The 22,702-nt window shown below is 36.7% G+C and overlaps 1 protein-coding gene across 1 annotated transcript in view; it reads left to right on the top strand.

Annotated features, from left to right (window-relative positions):
* The window catches only part of cntnap3 (contactin associated protein family member 3), a 603,541-nt gene that overhangs the window by 476,978 nt on the left and 103,861 nt on the right, over nucleotides 1-22,702 (top strand). Inside the window, exons 11-13 of the mRNA XM_028804840.2 lie at nucleotides 1,801-1,907; nucleotides 15,342-15,461; nucleotides 20,722-20,919. Of these exons, the coding sequence (XP_028660673.1) occupies nucleotides 1,801-1,907; nucleotides 15,342-15,461; nucleotides 20,722-20,919 (425 nt within the window). The remainder of the gene's footprint in view (nucleotides 1-1,800; nucleotides 1,908-15,341; nucleotides 15,462-20,721; nucleotides 20,920-22,702) is intronic.

Below are 22,702 nucleotides of genomic sequence, written 5' to 3'. Positions count from 1 at the left end.
CACTAATTTTTTTTAAATGCATTTGATACTGCATATTAATGAGAAAAGGACTGGCAGGCAATACACAAGGCATTTTATTTGAACCATTTTATATATTTTATTTTTAACTTTTATGTATCTTAATAGTCACAAAACATTGCTTGCACAAAAATAAGTACATTTTTAGAAGAAGCACAGATGGCATTCTGTGTTCACATCTCATTCTTCACATATGGTATATGGTATACAGGTATTAAATATTTATGTTCCTTTAATACATCTTTAATAAATCATAATGTTACCAAATTGTTAAGAATTCTTCTTTTATTGATTTTTTATAAGCAAATTGTGTGTCACTTTTCATTATTCAACATGCATTTTGGGTCTTTTAACAGCCCCTAAATTAATTTCTGACATTTATATTTTTGCCATTTCTGTCAGTTAAAATTGCATGTAGGTCATGATTTTGTTTTGTGAATATTTGCCACCATTAAGTGCATCCGTTGTTAAGACATACAATGTTTGTTATGGGTGTGTCCTCAGAGGTCGTGACCTGGTATTGCGACATAGTGGGATAAAAATCCTTCCCCATTTGAGCTGTGGATAAAACAGCTAAAATCCTTCTGCATTATTCTTTTGTGTCAACCTTTTGGTTTTGTCCTTGACTTGGAATTTTGCTATTCAGTTTTAGCCTTGACACATGGTTTTCTTTGATCTCCTGGTTTAAACTCATTTCTGCTTTCATTTCCTTCTTCTAGTAACTTCAGATCTCATCTGCCCAGCAGACATATCACAAACGACAGGCCATTAATCCATACTGAAAAGTGTAGTTGTGTATCAAATAACAAACATAATTGATAACTGATTTTATAAGTTCCATCAGTACACATAAACATCATGTCATCAGGATGGGATTAATCTTCATATACAGGGTGTCACAAAAAACGTATACACACTGCAACTGGTGCTGTTTCCTTGAGCTTGCTGAAGGAATGCGTCATACATTTGAGAGAACTTTGGGGATGAGGACCAGTTTAATTTCCAGCAGAATGAAGCAGCTCCCCACTGCCATCATGAAGTGAGGGCTTATCTTGATGAAAATCTGCCAAACACATGGATTGGGTGAAGGGGTAGCCCTCGTGTTTACCAGATCTCATGGCGATGGACTTTTATTTTTTCCAATGGGGTCATGTCAAAGATAAGGTTTATGTCACAAAACTGGCAACAATTGTCAATGAAAAAGAATGCACCCAAATACCAAATGAAAAGATTTGTGATGTTTGCAAATCCATTGGTCCGCATTATCAGCAGTGCCTGGATCAGAGCAGCCAGGAGTTTGAATACTTATGATAACTGATTCTACATTTGTCTTCTTTAATTTGAATTATAAAACATAGATGTATCTTAATAAACTTTTTATTCATAATCATTCAAATTATGTATATATTTTTTGAATTTGCTGTAATGAAGGTCCATTTGCAAAATAAAAACAAAGCAAAATTCAAGAATATACTCTATTTGGAGCAAATGCATTTGTTTGTGCTCTGACTTGTCATTTGTTATGGACATATTCTGTTTTATGTGCAGAAAAAGTATAAAACACAGGAATCAGTACTGTTTCCCTTGTTTCTGGGACAGAAGCAGAGACCAAAAAATGGGATTCCTAATACAAAAAAAAAGCCATAGTGTACTTACCACACTGTTTATTTTTTACAGATACTACAGCAGACAGCATAGAACAAGAAGCTGAAATTTTTTAGTTATACGGTTTTATTCAAAAATGACAGATTTGCTTGAATTCTGCTAAATTGTTTATTGCAGATGTACACCAAACTATTGCGAGCATGGTGGCACATGCTCACAGTCATGGAATTCTTTCTACTGCAACTGTACCAATACTGGCTACACTGGAGCAACCTGCCACAGTGGTAAGTCACGTTTTCTTTTACAGTTTGGTTGTTTGTGTGCAAAATATTGACTTGCTTTTAGGTGTAAAAAATTATATCAGGTCCCACTTTAAAAAAGGTGGTCCTATTATATAGCTTTGCACATAACTCTTGTAAGTGCCTTAATGGATGGATTGCCTCCCACCCAAACTAGGATGAAGGGCAATTCCTGGCCCAGTGAGGAGGCCAATATATTGGACTAATATAAGGAGACAACTTAGCTGAACTACGTGCTCCCCTGACACAATAGGTGGCATCCTCCCTGGATGACACAACCTGTGTGGATACCTGCAAAGCACACTGGGTATTGTAGTCCTGTAGGCCAGCTTTGTTGGGTTCCATGGGTGCTGCAGGGAGTCATCATCCCTACTTTATGGGACTTCCATTTAACCTGGAAATACTTCCGTCGGCCCATGCCCTAGCATCAGAAGTATTCCTGGGTCCAATATCAAAGAACCTATTCAACCTCATTGAGGTACATTGGAGTCGGGTGTGGAGGGCAGACAAAGCTTGCTTGTAGGAGTGGAAGAAAGAGAAAGCTGTGTGCTACGGTCAAAGCCTTTTTTTATAAGTTATTTTGTATAATAAAACTTGTATTTGAACTGGGGAATTGTGTCTGCAGTTTGGGATGCTGCAACGCCCCTAATGGTCACACTCTTTAACAGTAACAATTATAATGTTCAGCAATGCGTTAGTTGCTAGATGATTTCTAAAGTTCTATAATGAGCCATCAGAGTTGTATGACAGTTCATAATAAGTGCATGGCTATGTGGGTTAGAAGGCAAGTACAGGAAACTATAAGAATTCTAATGTGAATTTATTAAGGACTATGAATCTTCTCTTCCATCCATTTTCAGAAATAACTGTTTACAATATAGAGGCACACTGAGCTAGACGTCAATGGTGCGAACAAACAGTGGACAGGCTACCAGTCTGTTACTGGACACACTGCACACGAAGACAGTTTAGTGCCATCAGTCCATATCTCTGGTACTTGGGAGTACTCATAAAAAAGTCATTAAGAAATGGAGAAAGCGTCCAGACTCCTGTGTTGAGCGCAGGTCCATGGAGCTGTGCAGCATCCACTTCAACCAAAGCACCACCATGCTGGCACTCACACTTTAAAATTACCAGTACTGTTCAAAACCTTAAATATATTATATTGAAGTGTGCTGAATATTTAAAGCACAAGTTGTATTTGTTGTTTTCTTAATGTCTGTTTCAAAAAAGTTTTTTAAGTATTATTTACAGTGCTCACCTTGAGAGTTAAAAAAAAATAAATATCAAAGACACTAACTTTGCGAAGTTTAATAAAATTATTTATAACACATAAACTAAACTAAGTGCTACAATGCACTGGGACCCCATTAAAAGTCTGTTTCTGCCTGGCACTCACCAGCATGGGAACTTTAAAATAAATCAGGTTTTACTCTCCCTTTGCCCTTTAATTGCTCGGATTTTAACATAAATGTAGTAAATCTGAAAAGAGCTTGTTTTGTTAAACCACATAAAATATTTTCTGACTAGGTCACAATCTCTGGCACTTACTTGGCACATCTATTGCTCTATTTTAACTAATTCTTATAGTTTCTGAAGCATTTCTAATATATCTATGAATGAAGCTGAGACAATTATTTTGTAATTCTTGAAAAAAAAATCTATACATTTCCATTCATCTTTTAAATTAATATAACCCTGAAAATGAGCTACCATTGATATAGCAATTAATATTTATAGCTATAGAAAATACATATGACATACTATGTCTTCAGACGTTTTTGAATTTCATTAAAAAATATCAAATAATGATTTTAATCATTTGGATGATAAATTGGACTCGACTGCCAATACTGATTCTCTGTGCAAGAGAGGACAGAGCCGGCTATACTTCCTTAGAAGACTGGCGTACTTCAACATCTGCAATAAGATGCTGCAGATGTTCTATCAGACGGTTGTGGCGAATGCCCTCTTCTATGCAGTGGTGTGCTGGGGAGGCAGCATAAAGAAGAGGGACGCCTCACGCCTAGATAAACTGGTGAGGAAGGCAGGCTCTATTGTAGGCACGGAGCTGGACAGTTTGACATCTGTGGCAGAGCAACGGGCGCTCAGCAGGCTCCTATCAATTATGGAGAATCCACTGCATCCACTAAACAGTATCATCTCCAGACAGAGGAGCAGCTTCAGCGACAGACTGCTGTCACTGTCCTGCTCCACTGACAGACTGAGGAGATCGTTCCTCCACCACACTATGCGACTCTTCAGTTCCACCCGGGGGGGGGGTAAACGTTAACATTATATAAAGTTATTGTCTGTTTTTACCTACATTTTTATTACTCTTTAATTTAATATTTTATTTTTGTATCAGTATGCTGTGGCTGGAGTATGTGAATTTCCCCTTGGGATTAATAAAGTATCTATCTATCTATCTATCTATCTATCTATCTATCTATCTATCTATCTATCTATCTATCTATCTATCTATCTATCTATCTATCTATCTAATCTTCAATTTCTGAAAAAATAAATGTCATATAAAATGACTATTGTTGTGCATAAACTTTTAGAACTTGCAAATTGAAACGAGAGTTTAGTAATTTAAATGTAAAGTCTTAAAAAGGCTAGTTACAATGTACTGCAGCATGTCTTGTATTTATTTAAAATTTGTTAATGTTTAATTTTTTTTTGGAAATACTAATAATTAATGTGAAGCTTACCCAAGTATTATTACAGGAGATTTGAGAGGAAGTGAAACACTGTAGATCATGATTACATTAATTATGCCGATACACTAATTTAGTTCACTTGATGCAAGAAGTCCTTATTATTCAGTTTTATTCTTTATTGAAAATTTTGAAATTAAAGTATATTATATTATTATAGTCAGAATGTTGATTCATTTGCACAATAAATCTGATTGAATTTAATTAAGTCACTTTTCAATTATTATGGTATCTCAAGTGCTCTGCAATTGATGACATTTGTTCCTAAAATGGGTGGATTGAAATATATTGGTAATTATACTCTTCCATTTTCAATTCAGTTTATTTTATATTGAACTCTTTATGGAGTACAGGCTCAGAGCATTTCCACATAGCATAACATGGTTTTCACCAACTAGTTCGGGACTGCAGAGGACCAGAGTATTCCTCAGTAACATGGTGTACATGGCACGAGCCAATCATGTAGAAGTTACCAAACCATTACAGGGCTCACTCATGCAAATATCCACAATCACGTTCACATGGAGCCACATGGGCCCAGGAACCCCTGCAGTGCCTCCTGATGGACATCCGGGATCCCAACAGAGCTGTGGAGAACTCCATCTCCCCTGGAGCCCTGCGGGTATCTGAGGCACCACAGTCACCCTGGGGAGCTGCCAGCAAGTGGTCCGGGGGAGGTACTGCGCAGCCCATGCTTGCTCCTCTGGAACATATAGAGAAGGGGCGTCCTGGCCAGGCATGGACCCCGGCTGTCTGTCACACTGGACAAGAAGATTGTTACATTGACTCTGACAGTGTTCAAATTCATAATTCAATTCAAATCAAATCAATTCAAAAACTGAGATTCACCTTATGTGTGCAGAGGGCCACACATAGCACTTATGGACAAGTTACATTGATAACAGTATTAATATTATTTTTTTTATGTTGGAGAATGTTTTTAAATTGAAAATTTATTATAGGTAGAATATTCATAGAGTAGATAAATGCCAACAGAATAGTTGCTAATTAAAAGGGGAAAGCAGCTCCTTTAAGAACGGAAATCATCGTAAAGGTTCTTATAATTGCTCTAAACAGACCTCAAGCCATTGGAAGCACTGGAGTTAAAACAGTTTGAATTTTTTTTTAATTAACAGAAGCAGTAAATCTGTATACTGTAACTCCTAAGGTGTTTTTAGGGTTACTAATTTGTAATGAGGAAATAACCAGGTGCTAGACAGACAATCCACTTAAGACACATAATATAGAGATACTTTAAAAGAGACAACTGCACCAAATTGGAGGTTTGTGTTTATTTTTTGATTTTATGTTCTTGTAGATTTTTGCCAGGTGGCACAGCTGCTGTCTCACAGTTCCAGGGACCTGAGCTCCAATTTTAGCACCAGCCTTCAGATGTGCAATTTGTAATGAATGACAACTATAAATCAAGTCCATGAAAGTGCCTTGCAGTTGCCTGGCATCCCTTCCAGGGATGATTCTTGAATTGTGCCTGGAGCTGCCAGGAGAGTTTTATGGCTTCCCACAATCCTTTAGTGGAATAATATGTTTGGAAAATGAATGGATCTGTAGATTGTTGCCCATAGCCTATTAGGTAGGTAGCTTCTCTTGGGAATGAATCCATAAATATATATTAAATGAAGAGGGGACTGGAACAGAAAAGTATTATTATTCTACTGAATGGAAGATTAAAAAATTGTAAAGCGGCTACAAAAAGGCAGATTGGTGGAGATTCAAATTCCAGAGTAAGAGGTGCCATAACTACAATGTTTTGCTTATGGTGGATTTAAGATCATAAAAATCAGTAAAAGCTGGTATGATGGAGCAATACCTAGCACTTTGTCCTCCAGGAGACTGATTTTGAACCTCAATCATTGTTGGTGTGTAGTTTGCACAATCTGTTCTCTGGGAACTTTCTGTCTAAATTAAAACATTCGGACAATTAACAGTTTAGAATAGTTCCATAATGAATTAGTGTGGATGTAGCTGTAAATGAATTTATGGCCCAGGGTTGGTTTCTGCCTTGCTCTTACAGTGCCAAGAAAAAGTAAGTTCACTCTTTGGAATTACCTGCTGTTCTGTATTAACAGGTCAGAAAATGTGACCTGAACTTCATCTAAGTCCTGAGAATAGCCAAACACAATATACTTGCGCTAATAACACACAAACAATTATAATTTTTCATGTCTTTATTGAGCACACTCATCAAACACTCACAGTGTACTGTGAAAAAGCAAGTGAACCCTTGGAATTAATAACTGGCCAGTCCTACTTTTGCAGCAATAACCTCTTTTAAGCATTTCCAGTAGCTGCGAATCAGAAATGAACAATGTTCAGAAGGAACTTTGGACCTCTATCCCTTAATGAACTGCATCAGTATAGTCATGTGTGAACAGCTGTCTCGCGGTCATCAGGTCATTGTCTAAACTATGACTGGATCCCTCAAAATAGCAGATTTTTGTTTTACAAAGTCATTCTGTAGCTGGGGCGGCACGGTGGCGCAGTGGTAGTGCTGCTGCCTCACAGTAAGGAGACCCTGGTTTGCTTCCCGGGTCCTTCCTGCGTGGAGTTTTCACGTTCTCCCCGTGTCTGCGTGGGTTTCCTCCCACAGTCCAAAGACATGCAGAGTAGGTGGATTGGCAATTCTAAATTGGCCCTAGTGTGTGCTTGGTGTGTGTGTGTGTCCTGCAGTGAGTTGGCACCCTGCCCGGGACTGGTTCCTGCCTTGCGCCCTGTGTTGGCTGGGATTGGCTCCAGCAGACCCCCGTGACCGTGTGTTCGGATTCAACGGGTTGGAAAATGGATGGATGGATGGATTCTGTAGCTGATATACTTCAGTTTTTAGTGTTATTGTCCTATTGTATCATAAAAGTTCTCCAGAGCTTCAGTTGGCAGACAGCCACTCTGACATTATCCTGTTGCCCTATGAATGCTAACAATTCAACTTTAGCTTAGGCATGGGGAGATTTTAATTAATTTATTTATTTTTTGAAGAGCAGCAGCTTTTTCTTTGGTGTCCTACCTACCATGAACACCAAGCCTGTTCAATTTTTTTGTGTATGATTAACTCAGGAACACAGATCTTAACCTATTCCAATGATTTCTTCAACTCTTAAGCTCGCTATTGATGTCTTTTCCCTCACTGAGCATCTACATTGTGTCTTTTGAATCATCTTGGCCGGGCATCCTCAGAGAGTTGACAAGATACTAAATCATCTCCATTGATACATAGTTTGTCTAACCATGAACTACTGAATACATAAAGACTTTCAAATTACTTTGTAACCTTTTCCAACAATTCTGGATCATAGATCTTCTGGGATCTCACTTTTGTAAGGCATATTTCTCACCTACAAATGCTTCTTGACAATAGCATACTCAGAATGTTTGAATTTATTTTTAATATTGGTCAAAAAATCTCCAAAGCTCCAAACTCGTTTCATTGGGTGGACTCCAAGTTTGCCAACTCCTGACTCCAGTTAGCTTTTGTCAAAATCATCAGCCTAGGGGTTCACATTCTTTTTCCAACCCACACCGTTAATGTTTGAATAATGTTTTCAGTATGCACAAAATCAATACAAACTTCTGTACATTACTAGTTAAAACAGAGAGTTTTTGTTCATTATTGTAACTTCTTCTTGCCACTGTACTGTTACTAGCATAGCCCTCTGTGACCCTAAAACCGAATTAAGAATTTTTAAAAATAATCTGCAGCTAGTTTTACATACAGCTTACCTTATTTGTATCATGTACTTCTGTACAAAGATGTCTGTTATGCTGGTGTACATTAATTCTAGTGATCAGTCTGTAAAATCAAATATTATTCTTCCCTGAAAAGGTGCAAAGAAATGTCACATTAGCTGAAATGACTTGCAGAAAACACACTAAATAAATTTGAATCTACAGGATAGGAGAGCATACTGACTAACACATACAAATATATACTGTATATAGTATATAATGAGTCCAGTATATAAATGAATAGTGCATGGGCAATGCTTCCAAAAACCTTGCACTACTGTATGTTAGTTAATCAGAAAATAAAGAAATAACACTCCTGCATAACCTTTGTTTATAAGTTCTTGTTTATTCTGTGTATATAATAGTGAAAAAAACCCTTTGGATGAGTAGAAAATCAAAAACTTCCTAAAGACTTTCCAGTTTTTTCAGGAGTTTTAACTTGCTCAGTCCTCATGCTACAACAGGTAAGTGAAAATGTGACAAAAAAATGAAAAAAAAACAAATCTTGAACTCCGGAATAATCTGTTAGACTGGGTCAGGTGAAGGTTGCTTGGTTCTGTGATTATGGGATACATCTCTCCTTTGAAGGAAATCAGTCTGTGGTCAAGGAGTACAGAATGAATTAGTTCTGAAAATAATTTCAATAATTTGAAATGATTACTGAACACAAGGTACAATTATTATAATTTGAGCTAAAGGTAGGACACTGAGACTCTTGAGCTTTTCATGGAAAAGAAATTTGAGCAGGCAAAAAGTACACAGAGAGCTGTTTTATTATGTGGGAATGAGCAGAGCAGAGTTAACTGTGCCACTTATCTGACCTGCAATATGCGGGGCAGCAGGCAGCTGGCACTTCAGTTATGTGTGATGCCCTGCGCTCTGTGACTTACCTAGCGGCATTAACAAGCCTCTTAATGGCTGCTTTGCTTGGTGCAGTTCATACAATAACAGTAGAAGTAAAAGTTATAGAGATAAATTATTTACATTTTTAGTGTTTTTCTGTACATGTTCCTTTGACTGTCTATTCATGCGTGTTAATATTTTAGACAAGATGTACTGTAAATTGAGAAGTCAGAAGAAAAATTAAAGAAGGTAGAAGAACCCTATGATATAATTCCAGGTCGAGAGTGAGAGTGCCAAAGATATTCAGACACGCACCTGAATATGAAGTTTGTGATTGCCTTCCACTGGCAGGGTGCCAGTTACTTATGCAGATTGATCTCTGGGAGCAAATTTATATACAGTTGGCCATATGCTTCTAAATGAAACAAAGGTGATAGTGGCAAATGTAACTGGCGTTTATAATACACAGCAATTAGATTTTGATGACGATGGAGTGGTCAACTGAGAAACTCTTAATTGTTCAAACTTTTAACTTAATGTTGACAGATTTTTACAGAGTTTATGAGTAAAAACTCTAAAATAAAAAATGGACATACTGTATTAAGTTCTCTGAAACATTTATAAATACTATATCGTCAGCCCAATGAATTATAACTGTTTAGTGTAGTTGCATACTTTTCCTAGAAAACTGCTTAAATCAGATGTGCAGGGTATGCCAATTTTAGCGTTTTTAAGTCCATTTTTGATCTGCCAACAAATCACATAAAAACAGCTGACTGTCAGTGTACTATATAGGAGATGACCATGGATGTAAAAGATGTGTGGCAGTAAGTATACATTTTGTCAATGGAATTTATAAAAGACATTCTCACATCGAGGAAGTGCACACATTTTTTTAAAATATTGTTGTTGGTCTGCATACCCAGAATTAAAAGCATGTTTTATTCAAGACCACAAGGTGAAACCAATTACAAAATAAAGTGAGCAAAGTCCTGCTCGCTACACCACTGGACCATTCTAACAGATGGTCTTGGACCCGTGTCTTACTGGAGCGTTGTCTAATTCTGAGAACAACAACAGTCAATCTTCTTCTGTTGTATCTTCTCAATGCACCTTTTGAACTCTTCACTCACATTCCAAATCCAGGAGTGATGATGAAAAGGGGCTTTTTACAGAGGCATTCTCACCAAAAAAAAATTCCAGAGTCAGAATTTCCTTCTGCCATCTATCCCCTTAGCCTTCCTCTGACCAACAACAGGTGTCCTTGCAGTCCTGAGTTACATATAGAATTTAAAAAAGCAAATAATCCCTATGTAGCTTATCCAGGTATAACACAGTGGGTTTTCCTGCTCTGCCATCTGTCTGAATGGTGGACAACTATTAAATTACAGTTCTGCTGGTTTTGTGCCCTGGAAATAATTACTTCCAGGGTTCATTCCATATGCACACCTAAATTACTGTCCCCTAGTGGTAGTCATTCTATTATAGACATGATTCTTGGAAAAAGTTTGTAGGGAATACTGGTGAAAGAGCCACTAAAAAGGCTATGCCCGCAGGGTTTCTTTGTAAAAACTCAGCCCCAATTCCTTTATTTTTTCGGCAGCCATCAGGAATGCGCAGCAGAGCAGCTGCCAGCCACTGGAGCTAAAGGTGGGTCTGGCAGGAGAGCTAAGCGAATACTCAAAGTAAAATATTCCATAGACAATGTTTTGCGTATTATTGCTGAATTACATTCTTACTTATCGCACTCCAATTTTGATGCAAGTGATCTGGAGATTGAAAATGAAAGTGATGTACCAGCTAGTGCTGGGCGGTATACCGGTTCATACCGAAAACCGTTTTTAATTTTTGTTATGATATGGATTTTTCTTATACCGCAACACCGGTTTAAATTGCCTAAACAACGTTTGGAACGTGGCGCAGTGGGAAACTGTTTAAGGGGGACCCTTTTCACTGCTACACCGCTAAACACATGCCACAGAGGTGTTGCGTGGGGGCTCTTTTTCACTGCTACACTGCTAAACAAGCATACAATGGAGTACATGCGCTAGTGGAGGAATTACGCGGTGAAAATGGCAGAGAACATTCTGAAACTGAAGCTGTAGCAGACGATAAAGTTGAACATGATGACACAGAAGAACTTTTGCTGGACAAAGGAGTCACGTCTGTTGTCTGGAGATACTTTGGATTTAAGAGGTCGGATGTGGACCATTATTTTCAAATGTGTGAATACTGTTTCTATACTACTGGATAATACTGTAAGCCAAGTTGCATTTTTTTCAATACTGTGTAATGTACCTGGGTACTGTGTAAATAGTGTGACGACATGTTGACTTTATTCTCGACATTTCCCTTTAATCTCAACACTTATGACGACTTTATTCTCGTAATTTGTTATTAAAGTAGAACATCGTAAACTAAACTTCATCTTAAAATGAAAATTTAATTTACTAGATTAAATGCTTTGTGTTGTGTTTCCGGAGCTATGTTAATCACTACGTGCTTCTTAAACTGACATCCTTTTGCACTAAGAGGAGGCACAGACATCACACAGAATACATTAATTTCATGATATTCCTGCTCCCTGAACATTTAGAATGCTAAGATAAATACTTGATATAATTTTCATGATGAAATGCATTAAAGCATGTATTAATCATGTGGGGGCATGGTGGCATGGAGGTTGCACTGCTGCCTCGCAGCAATGGGGTCCTGGGTGTTCCCTGCCTTGAATTTGCATGTTTTTCTGGTGAGTTTACTCGGCGTGCTTCAGTTTCCTTTCAAAGTCATGTAGGATGTCAGATTTTGTTATGCTACTGTATATTGACCCTGCTAGTGTATGTATTGCTCGTATTCACCCTGCGATGTGCTGGCACCACGTTCAGGATTTCCTCCTGCCTTGAACACAATGCTTGCTGGGACGGGCGCAACCCTGAATGGACGGAATAATTAAACATGTATAACGAAGATTTTTTTTAAAGTTCTGAACACTCCGTGGTCTAAGTTTATAACTAGTTTTAATTTCACAAGGAAGTACAAGGAAGTGGTGATTTGGTTATGTGAAGAAAGAAAAAGGAAGGATAGTAACTGGGGGTTTAATACGTCAGAAAAAGACAGCACGCATGCAATAAAGAAAGCCTGCTCAGAAGAACATCCATTGAATTCTGTGTTCGAGTCTTCGACCACCTGATCACAAACCCAACATTTACACAATATTTAAGTTAAACCTGTGTGATACCCATTCATACATCCAGTTTTTTGGAACCTCGCAACATCTGCCATAAAGTTCTCTACACTGAACGTACACCTGGGGACCCCTTACTGTGAGGGAGCAGCACTACCGCCACACTACCATGCATGTTTAATACCTGTTTTAATGCATTTCACCATGACAAATTATCTTAGCATTCTACATTTTCAGAGAGCAGGAATATCATGAAGTGAATGTATTCTGTGCGGCGATCGCTGCCTCTTAGTGCAAGAGGAAGTCAGTTTAGGAAAAGCATAGTGATTAACAACTGGGTCGGGGAATACTTAACAAAGCATTTAATGTGCTACATAACTTATGAGAAAATCTAGTGAATTGAACATTGATTTTAGGATGAAGTTTAGTTTACGACATTCTACTTTAATGACAAAATAAACTACGAGAATAAAGTTGAAATGTCGACTTTAATCTCGACATATAGTTTTTTTTTTCTTCACTGTGTCCGTATTTTTTTTTCTTCACCGTGGCCCTAATATGATTCCGTAGGGCTATACCACAAATAGCATTATAAATGCAAGTTGCAGTTTTATTATTTATGTATATAGCTTAGCTTGAAGCAAGGTCCATATTAATGCAGTTTGCCTTAATGATGGTTCAGTTGATAAAGATGTCATCACCAAGTTGCACTTGTTTTATTGTATTTTATTTTTATTTGGTGAATACTGTGTAATGCACCAGGGCCAGAAGTCTTGGAAGTAATAGTATTATTACTGGAAGTTGCTCTATTATTTATTTTATTGCTATTATTTATTAGTTTAAATATTATGCAGTTTAATGATGGTAAAGTTGTTTAAAAAGTCACTTTAACATGTCAGTGGACAGAGATTGTTAACATTAACAAAGTGTAGTTGGTTTACAAAAAATATTTATTACTTATTCCTTTTCTAAGACATGTTCAGTGCAGTACAACTTTTGACAAGCACCTCTGGATATTTTACTCAGTCTAAATGCCTCTTTGGATGGTTGAAAATATGTTGTCAAAATTTTAGTTTAAGTTGTTTGCAAACTTTGTTCAATAAAAAGGCTCTAAATTTTGACTGCATCTGTAATGCAATGTGATTCCCTCTTCATTAGTGCCACCCCCTTGAAAAGTATCATTTTATGGGGCCATGCAAACCTGTATTAATACTTGTGTGCACATTACAATGTTTTTTTGTACAATGTACAATTCTCATGACAGTGGAATAGGTTATTCTTAGCCAGTAATTGCAGTGGAAAATGTGGTTAGCATCCAATCATGCATGGGAAAAAAATACCGTCCAATACCGTGAAACCGGTATAATTTTGAAAAATACCGTGATATAGAATTTTGGTCATACTGCCCAGCACTAGTACCAGCATGATCATAGTGCTGAATGCATTTGTGTAGCTGCTGGCAGCTGTGTGAAGACACTACCATGTGCCAATATAAGTCGACACCCGCCTCGAAAGAGTTAAACAGCCAAGGTTACAGGGACAGAGACAAAAAAAAAATAAAACTGATTAAAAAACATGACACTAAGAGAAAATAAAAAGCTAAAATTGCTGATATGAAGTCTGGAGCTCAGCAGCACAAAGCAATGGAATGGTAATGATTAAATTGAACATTGTAATGAGTACAGTGACAGAGAAGACAGACACTTACATATGTAGACCACTGCAGCTACTTGGCTCCACACGTTTGAAAAGTGCTTTTATCTAACATGGTATCTTTCTGTCGTTTTCACTATTGCATCACCATATGGAAAAACAGCAGTAAACAGCATTTAGATAAGCATAATGGATATACAATGGGTTAAAGCACTGTGGCTTGTATTCTGGAATGCCATATTTGTATTTCCAGTTAGACAATAATATTAGCTTCCTTCAGTCATTCTTTAAGACATGCAGTCTGAAAGTGCTGTAAAACTGGCCTTGACCTAGCATCCTACTACAGCGCTGACAATGTAACTGCTTCTAATTTACTCATGGTCACTGCCCCAAAATATAATACATTCATCAATCAAAGAATATTCCATTTTCTCCTAATATACGGCTCATTAATGTACAGCCACAGGGTACAAAATATTTAAATTTGACCCACAGCCAATTCAACACAGCACTTATGTATTCGCTCAAAGAATGCTGTCAAAGTATCAAAATAAAAAACAGCCGTAACACTAATAAAGCCAGACCATTATTTTATTGTAGAAAGGGATCAAAAATAGCATGATCAGGTAGGAAAATTGCCAATCTGCCGACAGTGTTCAAAGGAAATTGTATATGTATTATTTATTTTCCACTTCCCCTCACAATGACAAAAATGTGGATCAGGTGTGCAGTAGCTTTATAAATGATTACACCCCTGTGTAGAACTCATATTCATGCCTGTTTGTTGAGGCCATCGCCGTCTTCTGCATCACCTTGTTTATAAAAAAAAAAAAAATGTATGAACCATTTCATGTTGGTGGTAAAGTAAAAAAGCAGAATGTGAAAACACCCAAAGAGAATAGTTATTTCTGGAAAGGGAGGGATTGGTAAGATATTTAAACCAAACTGACAGAACTGTATCAGATTTGCTATTAAGACTTATTTGCAGTAGTTGGTCTTACAAATTGTTGTCATTATTCTGTTTCTAGTATGCTTTTCTAACACATCTCCACAATACTTCTTAGACATGAACCTGTAGCATATTTCTTCACCAGGATTTCTTTTTCACCATAAATTGTTATTTTTATTAATTTTGTCTCCATACAGTTCAACTACTTTACAAAAAGTATAATGTCAATACTAATATCTGTATCATTCTGTTAAAAAGGACTGCTTTTCTTAACAAATAATTTGAAGAGACAATTATTGGAAATTATTACAACTTTTTCTTTTTTTTAGCACTTTATGAGCAGTCCTGTGAAGCTTACAAGCACAAAGGTAATACATCTGGCTTGTACTACATTGATCTGGATGGAAGTGGCCAACAAAGGCCACTACTAATATACTGCAACATGACAGGTATAGTACATCATTCCGATTTCTGTATTTTCCAGTAAGGACGTGAGAAGATCTTGCATGCATTTCTCAGCATGGTCAGTAGCTACCCCTGTGTTTGCTTAGTTGCTTTAAGGCTGCACTCACCATATTTAAAGCACATCACAGAGCTGGACTGTGCAATATGGATAAAAAATTCTTGGAGAGAGCTACTGTGTCAATTAGAAATTACAAAATCAAGAGATTTTAACCAAAGATACACTGCATAGTCTACATAGCATCAGTGTAACCTTTTATTTGTAATTGTAGTGTTTTTATTGTCTATATGTTTAAACGTAAGGTAAGTTTTTAATGTTACTTTTTTCCTGCAATCTGATTTCAGCTTTCTATGTCAGATGAGTGCTGCATTTACTTTCAATTGAATCAAGCTGATAAACTGCCTTCTAAATTGCTGTTCCTGCATTTAGAACTTTAAAACTGTCCCTCTTGTGCTTCAGTGTAATTATCCTGTCTTCACCATGATGCTGACTCTGAATTTTGACTAATTCATGTTCATTTAGTTCCATTTGTTTTCTGATTGGTTGCTAAAGTTTTACATTTTCTCACTTTATTTTGCAGTATCCGATTTCATATCTTTAAATTTTACTACAGCTATATTTCATTCAATTTTATATTTCTATCTTATTGTAATTTGCAAAGCACTCTATGATAGTACAATTTGTAATTAATGCAGGGCAAAGCATTCCCAACTACGTTAAAGCTAAGAATTATGTTATAACTATACTGCCTATAAAAATATTCACCATCTAAGGGTTATATATTTATTTTATATTATACTGTGGAGTGTTACTGTAAAAAAATGAAAGCAAACAACTATAGGTTCTTAAGAAAAACAAGATGGTCATGCCAAATGAATGTAATAATAAAAAATATTATTATAAATTTTATTTGAAGAGCAGAATTACCAAGAAATTCCTTATGACATTAAAATCTTATTAAAAATCATATCATAACTTCCATCTGCTGGCTCACAATTAAAAGAAAAATTATGTCAACTACCTGAGTTACACGTTAATAGTTAAATGTAAGAATATGAGCAATAAGGACATGTCATTTTCAAAATGTGAAATAAATTTCATGTGAATGAAAAAATATTCATTTCTGCCAGTGATTAGCAAACCCCGGGGAATTTGCTTTGCCCTGAGTTCAGCGAAATTGCAGAAATGTTTGGGAGCCACAAAGCACTCAGCAAAATGCATTAAAGTCAATAGGGAAGGAGAAACGGAGCAAGGTTTGAGTGGAGTATAATGGTTCAGTGGTCTTTTAACTGTCCCTGAGGGCTAGGAAAGTGTCTGCCAACTTTGCTGGATGGATTATGGTGGCCAAAAATATGACCAGAGCTGTGAGATAACAATGCCTCCCTGAGATAAAATTAGTTGAATATCAGAACAATAGAATTTCTTGCAGACAGTCAGAACAGGAGCAGGAAATGGGAATTCACTGAGTTTCAGACCCCACAGATTCTATAGCAAATACTCACCTATCTCAGACTGAGAAGAAAAGCCTTTTTTTCCCTGATGCTTTTAATCATTCACTTCTGCTGCTACCAAATAAGAGTAACACTAAAGCATGTTGACTCTTTAGTCCTTCCTGTTTGCATCAATTGCAAAGCACTGTGGGTAACTTTTTTAAAGAGGTAAGCTCACATATTACACACAGGTCATGTACAAATCCATACACAAAGACATAACCTTTTACGACACGAATATACACACACATTTCCAGTTTCTTTCTGTGTGCGCATTTTCTGGTTAAATGTATTCTCAAGATTTCATATCACTACAACAGTTCTTACTATTATACTGGAGGAATAGTTTCACCCAGTATAGCAGCTCAATCGGCAAACTGCCCACTACTATGATCAGCTTTATATCTTGCGGGGCTGTCCCATCCAACATTGTCTGCTTACAAATGGATATCTAGCTGGACTTGCAAATCATCATGAGGCACTGGAGAAAAAAAGTTTGTCTAAGTCAGTCACACGATGAATTTTCAGAAGAGATTTAGTGAACAAGTTTTCACAAATTTTCTGTGTAAAACACTTTGCCGAAATTTGCCAGTCAACACCAATTGCTGCCATTTATATTTGAATTCATTGTGCAAATATTAATGTGAGCATAGGGGTTGGTGATATCAAAATGTTTTTAAAGCATTGTAAGGATTGGGGCGCAGACATTACCAATCAGCCCTGTCGGGATTGCCTGAAGTGCCTCTATTGAAAGCAACAAATTAAAATTTATTGACCTCATCGGAAAGATATTAATGTGTAACAGTCGGAGAATCGGCACCAGAAACTGGTACAAGACACCATGCATTTCAGGAATAATATCAATAAGAGATTTTTACCAGCTAAACAAAGGTATATAGATGTGTTTCACTTTTAGTAATTTCTTATTCATATCTCCAGTGAACTATAAAATGAATATGCTCATTACTTTTAGTATGATCCTTATCAAATAAAACATGGGAAGCGACTGATTCCATTCCTCTGTTAAAACAAACCTTCTTTACGGCCAGTAGTCTTTAGAGGTCTCATAATCAAGAGAACACAGTCTATGTACAGATTATACTGTTCTCGTACCATTAAGGTTAAATTCATCAGTCTTCACAAAGCCTTTTTTTCTTAACAAATAATATGAAGAAACAATTCTAGAGAAAAATTACAATGGCAGCATTTTGAAATATTAGCTTAATGAAGACAAATGAAAAAATGTAAAACAAAATTGGGATAACGCTTTTTAAAAGAATCCATCAGGTATACAGAGAAAATGTCAAAGCTTTTGAAAATTCTCCAATGCACAATAAAGTTCATTATACAGTCAATTAATGGGCAAAACTGGCAAATTGGGCAAGACACCAAGAGGCTTATGGCAACTGTGAAATAATAACTGACTTCCACAACTGAAATATGAGATATAATTGAGATGACAATTCCTTCATGATGCTATGGCTAAACAAAGAGCACTTTTCATATTAAATCAAAACTAGCATTTCTAGAAGGCAAGCATAGAAAAATGGACAAAGCAGAAGATGGAACCATTCTTCAATAGTAATTACTGATCAGTCTCTCACAGCATTATATGGGAATTTTGTCCCACTTTTTGTCACCTGTTGATTTGGAAATCCCTGCATACCCAGTGGTGCTGTATTAATACTTTCCATTAGCTTTTTATGAAAATTTGAAAAATTTACTATTTGGCAGGAAGATTGACAACAGACGTTTTCACAGTATACTTGATTTCTCAAGGAAAGTCAAATCAGTTCAATATTGGACTTCACCTATATTCTTATCAAATTTAACCATTTGTGAAGAACTGCATGTGTGTGAGTACATTACATTACAGAAGAAAGTCAATTTATAGAGTTCATGGAAGACTGGACACAGCTGGCCCAGAGGCTATCTGCTGACTCAGTGACTTTATATTCAATAAATATATAAATAAACAGAGCGTGGATCTGAAACATGATATGTTTTCATTGGTCGAGAAATAACGAATAAACTGTTAATAATTTAAAAAATGCCTGAGAAAAAGTACTTTTTTATATTTCAGTAGCAAAGGCATCTTTGTGAAAATGTCATTCATTTTAATGTTTCAAGGCCTCGAGTTAAAGATATAAATGTATAATTATGTATGAGGTGAAATTTGTGTATTTTTCTTCTTTTAATTTCTGTAGTAAATGCGTATACTTGGAACCAAGTAAGCTCATCAGATGCAGTAATTGATTAAAAAAAAGAAGAAAATTTTAGTTCCATTTGAAATTCAAATTTGTAAACACATAACTGAAGATTTATTTATTTATAAAGCACTTTAAAACCCAATATCAAGGCTGACCAAAGTGCTGTACAATAAAAACCCAACATATCAGACAAACATTAACCAAAAGGTAAAAGAAACGTAAACACATAAGTGCATTTTTAAATAAGATTTAAGACAGCAAGTGAAGGAGCCTGCCTAACATGCAACGGCAAATCGTTCCAGAGTTTTGGAGCTGCAACTGAAAAAGCCTCAGAGTTTGTATCGTGCCTTAGGAACACGTAAATCCATCTGGTCTGCTGACCTGAGAAAGCGAGATGGTACATAAGGGTGCAGCAGTTCTGACAAATAAAATGGGGCACAACCATTAAAGGATTTAAAAACAAATACAAGGATCTTAAAATGGATTTGAAAACGAACTGGAAGCCAGTGAAGGGAAGCCAAAATTGAGGTAACGTGCTCATGCTTTCTTGTGCAAGTTAAAAATCGAGCAGCGGCATTTTGCACCATCTGTAGGTGAGCAATGGAGGCCTGGCTAATTCCAAAAAGAAGTGCATTGCAGTATTCTAGACAAGAGGTTTTAAAAGCATGTATCACTGTTTCAAGGTTGCGTTTAGACAAAACAGGCTTGGTTTTTGCCAGCCGCCTCAACTGGAAAAACCAACATTTTACCACTGCGCTCACATGGCTATCAAGTTTTAATGTGGAATCCATTTTGACACCTAAATTTGTGATCATGGATTTCTCAAATTGAGCCACAGGTCGATATTTTGCAATTTAAATCTTTATTGAATTAAGAAACAACCATAAGTTTTCACATATTAAAGAATAGCCCAAATCCTGGCCTCAGCACCTCCCCAGCATAACTGCAGATATAAATAATATATTTAGCCATTGTTAAACAGATTCCTGAGAGGAAGCTTGTATTCTGAATGTCACAAAAAGCCAATGGAAAACTACGTTTCAGTTTCTTTGTGTCTGCATCTTTTAAAAAATGAGTTGTCATCTGTTTCACTGTGTCACTTTTTTTTTAAAATATTTACATTAGCATTGCACAATTTTTCTTATCACTATTAATAAGTCTATAATTTATTTTGTTACTCGTCAATGCATCAAAAAAGGAAAAATAAGGGTTGGCTGACAGTGAAAAGTCACTGGCAGTTCTAAAATTTAAATTCATTAAAGTTTTCTTACATGGTAATATCTAGTTATGTCTTTTCAAAGGTAATTTTAATTGTTTAAGATGCTGTATAGTACTTTTTAAATTATATTTATTGTGTGTTTGATTAAAATAACATTGTATGCAGTATATTAAAAAAATTACAAATTAATAATGATATAACTACTTAATGAATTAATTAATACATCGATTTGACTTCTACTTTAATTACACTAGAAACAATCTGTTTGCTGAAAGCTGCATATGTCAAGGGAAAATTTAACATTGACTACCTTCTGATTTCTTTAAGAAAAAACATGGACCGTAGTGCAGCACAACAACACAGAGCTCACAAAATTGAAAGGCTCCAGTGGGATCAATCGACACCATGTTTACTTTAACTACACAGCCGATGCAGATCAGCTTCAAGCCATAATAACCCAAGCAGAGTACTGTGAACAGGAACTCTCCTACCACTGCAAAATGTCACGGCTCTTAAACAAACCAGGTAAGTCACTGCTGAATGCCACTTCACCTCTATATCTGGGTGACAAATCTGTGCAGCACGCTTGATTCCCGAAGTACGGCATTCTATTATTTCAACACATGAATGTTAAAAGCTTGAAATGAGCTGGTGCAGCATTTGTAATGTACTGTAAATCAAACTTGGTTATTAAAGTCTGGGAACCCAGGAGACATCAAGCAAAGCAGTTGATTTATAAAAACATGGAAAATATACAGTATATTAATAAGAAGAACACCCAGGGTATTTTTTTTCTGAAATTTATTCTGAAACCAAAAAAAAAAAAAAGTTTAATCAATATGCTTGAACCACGTATACTAAAAGCCATTCCAGGTTACATCCATGTAAAGTCTAATTTATTTTACTACATATCCATCCATTTTCCAAACCTGCTTTATCCTGAGCAGGTCAGAGGGTTGTCTTATACATATGATACTATAAAACTACTTTTTTAAATTATTTGACTATTATTAATGGCAAAAGGAATGTGAGGGGAAAAAACTGTGACCCTGCATTATGTTTTTCGTGGTTGAAAAATACAATTGTAAATAACATTTTTTTTCATGTAGTGTCTTTCACAATGACCAAAATCTCTATCACTGAACAGAGGATTTTGAATAAAATCTTACAATTTTCTAAGCCTGCTTAATTCAGAGCAAAGTCGTGGGGGGCTGGATCCCATCCAATGAAGCATAGGGGACTAGACAGGAATAATCCCTGGGCAGGACACCAGTTCATCGCAGGGTGAACATACAGATACACAAACACGCACACACCAGGGCAAATTTAGCATTGCCAATCCACCTAACCTGCATGTCTTTGGACTGTGGGAGGAAACCAACACAGACATTGGGAGAAAATACAAGCTCCATGCAGGGAGGGCCTGGGACGTGAACCTTGGTACATATGTACCCTATACATTGTGACAGATAGGGGGCGCTCTCGCTCCCTTGAACCCTCGGATCAAAGGCCAGACACAAGGTAAAAGTCCAATATGAATTTATTCGGACAATAATAAAGTGCACAAAGCACCTACACTCCACAATACTCATATAATAAATCAATAATCACTAATCAATAACGCTCCACCTCTCCCAGACGCGTTGCCACCCTTCCACCCAGCTCAGCTCGACGTCTGGGATTTCCCACAGTCCTTTTATAGTCCTTGACCCGGAAGTGTTTCGCTCTTTGTTCATGTGACTAGGAACACTTCTGGGTCATATAAAAACTCTTCTTCTTCTTCATCCCGGAAGCACGTCATTCCTCTTGTCCATGTGACTCAGACGTACTTCCGGGGCGCAGGGCAAATAGTCGCTGCTCCTCCCTGTAGCGCCGTCTAGCGGCCTCCGCGGTATCCAGCAGGGCTGTAAAGGAAAACTCCAATGTCCATAATTCCCTTCTGGCATTCGGGGCACCTCCATGCTGCAGGGAGGGTCCACCTGGGGGCCTGGGGGTATTGGCTGGGATGAAAGACCGGCCATATCTCACAATATGTATATGTTATATGAATTAGAATTGTATATCCTCAATGTACATCAGTTCTTCAATATTAGGCCTTCCAGGAACTACTAAGTTACAATTCACAATAGAAGCAACATTTTTGTGCATACTATATTAGATGTTTATATGTAAAATCAACTCCTAGAGATGATTTTCTTAGTGAAAAGAGCCAAATTTGTTTAGTACTCTAATAGGAGCTGGAATAGGTGTTTGGGAAAGAATAAGAGAACAGGAGATGAAACAGGCTAAAAATGTGTTACCAGAAAAT

The sequence above is a fragment of the Erpetoichthys calabaricus genome, chromosome 7 (assembly GCF_900747795.2).
Source record: "Erpetoichthys calabaricus chromosome 7, fErpCal1.3, whole genome shotgun sequence".
NCBI classification, from domain to species: Eukaryota; Metazoa; Chordata; class Cladistia; order Polypteriformes; family Polypteridae; genus Erpetoichthys; species Erpetoichthys calabaricus.
This window is presented reverse-complemented; position numbering and strand designations above follow the sequence as displayed.